The 6,759-nt window shown below is 34.5% G+C and overlaps 2 protein-coding genes across 2 annotated transcripts; one reads left to right on the top strand and one right to left on the bottom strand.

The window, feature by feature from the left end:
- Nucleotides 1–736: 736 nt before the first annotated feature.
- Nucleotides 737–1,253, bottom strand: LOC117913231. The gene is made up of 2 exons (XM_034828190.1): nt 842–1,253; nt 737–753 (listed from the first exon to the last, which is right to left on the bottom strand). Exons 1-2 carry the CDS (start codon nt 1,251–1,253, stop codon nt 737–739), a joined length of 429 nt encoding a protein of 142 aa, XP_034684081.1.
- A 1,999-nt stretch (nt 1,254–3,252) lies between these two features.
- LOC117913230 (MDIS1-interacting receptor like kinase 2-like) lies at nt 3,253–5,604 on the top strand. Its single transcript, XM_034828189.1, has 2 exons — nt 3,253–4,159; nt 5,264–5,604. Exons 1-2 carry the CDS (start codon nt 3,253–3,255, stop codon nt 5,602–5,604), a joined length of 1,248 nt encoding a protein of 415 aa, XP_034684080.1.
- The last annotated feature ends 1,155 nt before the right edge of the window (nt 5,605–6,759 follow it).

The raw sequence follows: 6,759 nt of genomic DNA, 5'->3' as shown, positions 1-6,759 counted from the left end.
GAATTTTCATTAATTAAGCCACGTTTTGAACCAACATTTGAATGCAGGGTTATCAAAGCTTGTGCAAATTCATGATTCAAAGAAATTTTATATAAACCATCACATAAAATACCAGAACCAACTGTAACAGAATTTAACATCAAACTTAATTGTCCAGAACTGAATAAAACAGAATATCCAGTAGCATCTAATTTAGACAAGGAAACTAAATTCCTAGAGATAGAAGGTACATAAAAAGTGTTTAAAAGCTCCATCCGATGACCTGTCTCTAATAGTAAGCGATAGGTACCAACAGCTACCACTTCAACCTTGAGACGGTTTCCCATATAGAGGAACTTTTCACTTTCCTTTGGTTTCCTGGTTGTAAGGAATCCCTGCATTAAATTAGTCACATGAGTTGTGGCTCCAGAATCAATCCACCAAGTATTTGAAGAAACTTCAACAAGAATCAATCCACCAAAAGAAAGATTTATACCTCTCTTTTCGAACCAAGCCTTGCGCTTGATACAGTCCTTCTTCACATGCCCTTTCTTGCCACAAAAGTAGCAAATTACTGTGAATTTTCCATCATGACTCTGGCTACCTTCCCCAGGTCCGCTTTTCTTAGGTGGAAAGTTCTTTCCCTTTTTGAATTTTCCTTTCTTCTTCGTGACTCCATGAGTTACAACAAGAGCAAAATTATGTCCTTCTTGTCTTAATCTCACTTCCTCTTGTATACATTTACTAGTGAGCTCATTCAAGTTCCACTGATCACTGTTAGTATTATAGTGGATTTTGAATGGAGCAAACTGTGATGGAAGTGAGTTAAGAACAAACTGTACCAAGAAGGACTCATCCATACCCATGCCTAGTGCCTTAAGCTTTGCAGCCTTTTCAGTCATGTTTAAAATATGTTGCTGAATACCTTTCTGACCATCATATTTCATGGTGGTCAATTCATCCATCAATGTGCCTGCAAGGGACTTATCAGCGCGTTTGAAGCGCTCCTCAACAGATTTTAGAAATTCCGAGGCAAACTCGGTTTGAGGGAGAGAGGTCTTGATATTATTGGCAATAGTTATTCTCATAAACATCAGACTGAGTCTGTTGGATCTTGCCCAGGCTTTTGATTGTTCCACTTGCTCCGAAGTACTGTCATCCGTAGCTTCAGGAGGTTTATCCATTATTAAAGCCAGGTCAAGATCCAATACGCCCAGTGAGAATTGAACCCTTTCATACCATTCAGAAAAGTTTGACCCATCAAAAACAGTCATTCCAGATGCAAGAGAGTGTAATGAAGTGGGAACTGTACAAAATAGAACAATGCTCACAATAAGGCCTCAAGTATAAAATAAATAGCAATGAACTATTGATATCATTAAAATTCTCCTTTGGGTAAATTTTAACATATCCAGTGTTCACTTGAAGGGAGCTTAAAACACTTTACTATTTTGTGTCATTTATATGTTACCTTTGGGTATCCATTTTACCTTTCTAAGCAACACAAAATAAAAACATTAATTAATAATTAGCAGAAATTGACTTTCCTTTGGGTTAGTCTCATTCTCCTAATTATAAAGAGAATTATTAAGAATTTTACAAGTCTCCCTTCATTCTTTTATGCAATTCAATAAATACAAAGCTCACTAATTTAGGTTACTTTGGCAACTATCCAAATTAGTTAACCTTACATTTATAAATTGTCTTTAGATAAAATATTCACAGCATGAAATTAATTCTTTTATTTGAGTTAAAAATCAAGGAGATAGTATCTTTAATAATTATCTATTCAATAATCAATCATAATAAATGAAATCTGCTTTCATCAGATATAATAATAATTTCACAAAGGTTCAAATAAAATAATAAAATCAATTAAGATCTTTGGATTAATGCCTGAAAAGGATGCCTGAAGTGCACCTAAAACGGCACTGCAGACGGCAAGAAAACAGCCCCTACAAATAGTGCCTCTAATGGCGCCTGCAACCAGTGCCTTTAATGGTGCCTGCAACCAGCGCCTCTAAAGGCGCCTGAGAAACGGCACCTGCAACCAGGACCTCTAATGGCGCCTGAGAAATGGCGCCGACAATGGCACCTTCAATCAGCAGATGACACCTGAAAACGGCGCCGACAATGGTGCCTGCAACCAGCAGATGAAGCCTAAAAACGGCGCCTTCAATGGCACCGGCAATGGCGCCAACAATGGCACCTTGACTGGAGCTTGAAACCGGCAAGATGGCGCCTTCAATGGCACCTGGACTGGTGCCTGAAAATGGCGTGATGGCGCCAGCAATGGCGCCTTGACTGCCGCCTGAAAGCTTGGAGAAACGGTGCCTTTTAATGACGCCGGCAATGGCGTTTGGATTGGAGCTGTTTGAAACCAGCAAGACGGCACCTTCAATGGCATCTGGACTGGCACCCAAAAACGGCGCGATGGCGCTGGCAATGGCGCCTGAAAATGGCCACCGGACTGACGCCAAACCAGTCCGCCAAACCAGCGCCCCTCACCCGCATTGATCCAGTCAGCGTTGCAAGGAAAAATCTTCCTTCTACACGTTGAGGCTGGTCGTTTGTTTTAATTAATTTTTTTTTTATTATTCATTTTAGTGAGACGAATTAATCAAAGATAAATCTCAAAATTTAATCTTTATAAAACAATGATTCTGAATATTTAAATTCAACCTTGCTCTGATACCAATTGTTAGAGATTTAATACAAAAATTAACACACAATAATCCAGATCATTGAATTCAATCATCATCTCTGATAATAAAATAATAAAAAAATGTTAATGAACTGATAGATTACATACCGTTTGAAGAACATGCAGCCATGAGGAATTTCCCTTCAGTTTATAGATCTTAAATCCTTGATCTTTTCTTCTCCTTATCAAACCTTAATACATAGAATTGTTTTCTGTAATTGATGGAAGAGAGTACTTTCCGTACATGAAGGGATTTCTGTATATATATCTTATTGATAGGAGAAGAGGGCCAAGAATACACGTTCAAAAACCGTTCTGAACGTGTTATTCGAATAACTGTTTTTTATTTCAAATAATAATATTATAATTATTATAATTTACCCACTCCATCAAGGGTAAATATCTTTATAACAGTTTAAAGATATTGGTATTCTTTTAATCGGCTAAATACTAGGTTAGTGGGCCACCCACTTAATTTTAATGTGGAAATAACAAGCATTCCTTCGGAGATCGGTGGCCTGGTCACACTACGAAAACTTGATTTGAGTGTCAATAATATTAGTGGAACCATGCCCCTCCAGTTCCAACACTTCAACAGCTTAGAGTATTTGGATCTCACTTACAATTATTTGGAGGGTTATGTGCCCTTCAAACTGCATCTTCCATCTCTATTTCAAGCATTCGAACACAATGAAGGTTTGTGTGGTGACACCAAATATGGCATTCCACCTTGCAGAAAAAGGAACAGAATCACAATCATCATCATTATGGTCATTTCTTTATGCTCCACCTTGGTGCTTTCGTCTATAATTTTTGGAGTTCTATTAATTTGGAGGCGGAAGACGAGAAAACTTCAACCTAAGGAGGCAACTACCACACAAAATGGAGACATATTTTCAATATGGGATTATGATGGCAAGATTGCTTATGAAGACATCATTGAGGCGACGGAGGATTTCGACATCAAATATTGCATTGGGACCGGAGGTTATGGCAGTGTCTATAGAGCGAAATTGACCAATGGGAAAGAGGTTGCCTTGAAAAAACTTCACACCTTTGAAATTGAGAACCCAACTTACATGAAAAGTATTACAAATGAGGTGCAGGTGTTGTCAAAAGTCCGACATCGAAACATCATAAAACTATATGGCTATTGTCTACACAAAAGATGCATGTTTCTAGTTTACGAGTACATGGAAAGAGGAAACCTCTTTTGTGCCTTGAGTGATGAAATTGAGGCTTTGGAGTTTGATTGGATTAAGAGGGTGAATGTTGTTAAAAGCATTGCCAATGCCTTGTCCTACATGCATAATGATTGCATCCCTCCAGTGATTCATCGAGACATATCAAGCGGTAATATTCTATTAGATTCAAAATTCAAGGCTGTTATATCTGATTTTGGAATGGCTAGATTGCTTGATCCTGATTCATCAAATCAAACCCTTATTGCTGGCACTTATGGTTATATTGCACCAGGTAACTGCATACCTTTTTTAGACTTCGATACTTCAGGAAAAAAAATCTTTAATCAACTTTTTAGTCCCTGCACTTTTCTACTAAATTATTTTCTTTTTAGGTCTTGGTTTGAGTGTTTTTATTAGTAGAACATATCTTTATCAAACTATATTTATAGATGGAAGACATGAAATGAGAATTAAAAAATTTTTAAATCGAATTCGAAAAAATACAAAAGAAAAAATTAATGAGGTAAAAAGAAAACAAATACATCCCTTTTTCTTGTATGTATACACGCGTGTGCAAGCATGCATGAGGAAGTAAGAGTTGAAAATTGTATACAAATTAAGTGAAATGGCAGAGTGGCAATATGCGAAAACACAAAAAAAAAAAAAAAAAAAAAAAAAATTGTTCTTGAACACGAAATGCATAAAAAAAATTATTGATACACATCCAAAATATAAAAACTATATAAAAATATATTTTATTCTTGTTTAGATTGACTTTTAAGAAAGCAAAAGCTCTAATTTAAAGTTAATAGGAGATCCTATAAATAATTATGTTGGAAGATTTTACAACTTGAAAAGGGACTTAATGTATAAGTCAGGAAAATATAACTTATTATTAAAGTTCTAATATTGTAGTTTATATAGAAAGCCATTTTATGTTTAGTAAAACTTTTACATATGAACATTAATTTTTAAAAATAATTATGAGATTATTTTCTGGTTCAATTTCCAATTAAAATAAAACATAAAAAGTTATCTAAAAATTCATAATTTTTCTTGAATATTTTAAACATTTTTCAATAACTTTTGAAATTTTCCAAATGCTTTCTCCTAAAAGTGTTAAATTACTCGCATTTCAAGAAATCCTTGCGGAAGTTTATTTCTATTAGTCAGATTATCACCTATAATTTAATTAATAATCCATGCTCATGTATTAAATTAATTAAAAATTTATGGAAAGTTTTCGAGTGTCAAGAAACAACTAACATGATAATGTAACATTGCTCATAGTTTTTTTCAATTTCAGAATCAATATGACAAGCATTAAAAAGCTTAATCTTGATGTGAATACTTAATTCATGAAAATGTATACTTATATATTTGTTATATTTGACAAAACTTGCATACACCATGGTTGTGACGGAAAAATGTGATGTATATAGCTTTGAAATAATGATGGGAAAGCATCCAAGAGAACTAGTCACAATCTTATCATCCTTTTCAACTCGAAATATAATGTTGGTAGATATATTAGATCCTCGTCTATCACCCCATATTGATCCAGAAGTTGTTGATGATGTGGTTCTCATCATAAGGTTGGCATTCAAATGCATCAATTTGAATCTGACATCCCGTCCAACAATGCAACACATGTGCAAGGAACTTGAGACTCGCACCCCATTTCCTCTACCCTTCCATGATATTTCACTCTGGCAATTGAAGGATCATGAAGTATAATTGGACAATTGGCATGTTATTGGGATAAAAGTTTGAGTTGATTTTTCTTAATTTCATGTAACTAATTAAGATAATTATCTTATGGTTATTATAGTTGTAGACTACAATATGCATATGATATTAGATTATGGCATGGCCTCATGCAAGGCTTGTGATGTGTTAGTTAATAAAGTTCATAAGTTTAATTTTACACTAATTATGCGATTTTATTGTACAATGATTTTGGGTTTAGTTGCATGATATGTATCAGGGAACTAGTAAATAGGGCACAAAAAACATAAAAATTTTATTCATATATAATTTGATATATATTACTATTTAGACCTAATTTTTGCAGACACATTGGCCAAAATTGAAAGAAAAAAGCATGTCTTAATTGGCCTCATCATAGCAAGTGATGAGAGTCAAGTTACCAAAATATGATGAAGTTGTGTAAGAGAGAATTACTATCTAAAAGGATCTTTAACAAAGATCATAGTCTATTTTTACCATGTGACAGTAAAAGGAAATCGGTGGACTCCAAAGGATTGATAAAAATCAATTAACATTTCAAAGAAAGGAGTGTACGTAATTGCAAGATATGTATTGTGGACTCATATGATGCGGGATAGTTGAGATGAAAATTGAGGGTAGAAGCTGAGGAAAAAAGCCACCATGTTGGGTTTGGATTGGGTCGTAGTAATTTTAGTTTAGTAAAATCAAGCAGTTAGAAAAATAGTTGAGTGCCCCACAACGAATAAAATTAATTTAACTTATATAAGGCCACATCAATAAATTACGAAATAGGTTGGCAATTTCATAATGAAAAGGAGAAGTTTGGTACTACGATTTATTAGTTCTAAATTATAAGGAAGTCACCCGCGAGAACAACATAATGGCTGGAAGTTACTGGGTAATTATCACTATCTAGAATTATTGGTTATTATCACTATCAAATAAGAATTATTTTAGAATTCATTTAATAACCCCAATTTTATTTAAATTCAAAAGGGGAAATGATATGGAAGAGGTGTAACAATTTCTAAGGAAACTGAATCTTATCAAGAAGGAAAAAGTGAACCATATGGCTAAAGTTGGGTGAACCTGGTCATCATTTGTTGGGAGAATATGCATTTTTTGTTGGCTAAAGTTGGAATAAAGGTTGCAATTTGGGTG

This window comes from Vitis riparia, chromosome 4 (genome assembly GCF_004353265.1).
Source record: "Vitis riparia cultivar Riparia Gloire de Montpellier isolate 1030 chromosome 4, EGFV_Vit.rip_1.0, whole genome shotgun sequence".
Lineage (NCBI taxonomy): Eukaryota > Viridiplantae > Streptophyta > Magnoliopsida > Vitales > Vitaceae > Vitis > Vitis riparia.
Note: the sequence above shows the minus strand (reverse complement) of the source record. Positions and strands in the feature narration are given on the sequence as shown.

Excerpts from the sequence above, each read along its gene's own strand:
- LOC117913231 (XM_034828190.1), bottom strand. The coding sequence starts at position 1,253 with ATGACTGTTTTTGATGGGTCAAACTTTTCTGAATGGTATGAAAGGGTT.
- LOC117913230 (XM_034828189.1), top strand. The coding sequence starts at position 3,253 with ATGCCCCTCCAGTTCCAACACTTCAACAGCTTAGAGTATTTGGATCTC. Across the intron at positions 4,160-5,263 it reads TTATGGTTATATTGCACCAG|AACTTGCATACACCATGGTT; the intron begins GTAACTGCATAC and ends TATATTTGACAA.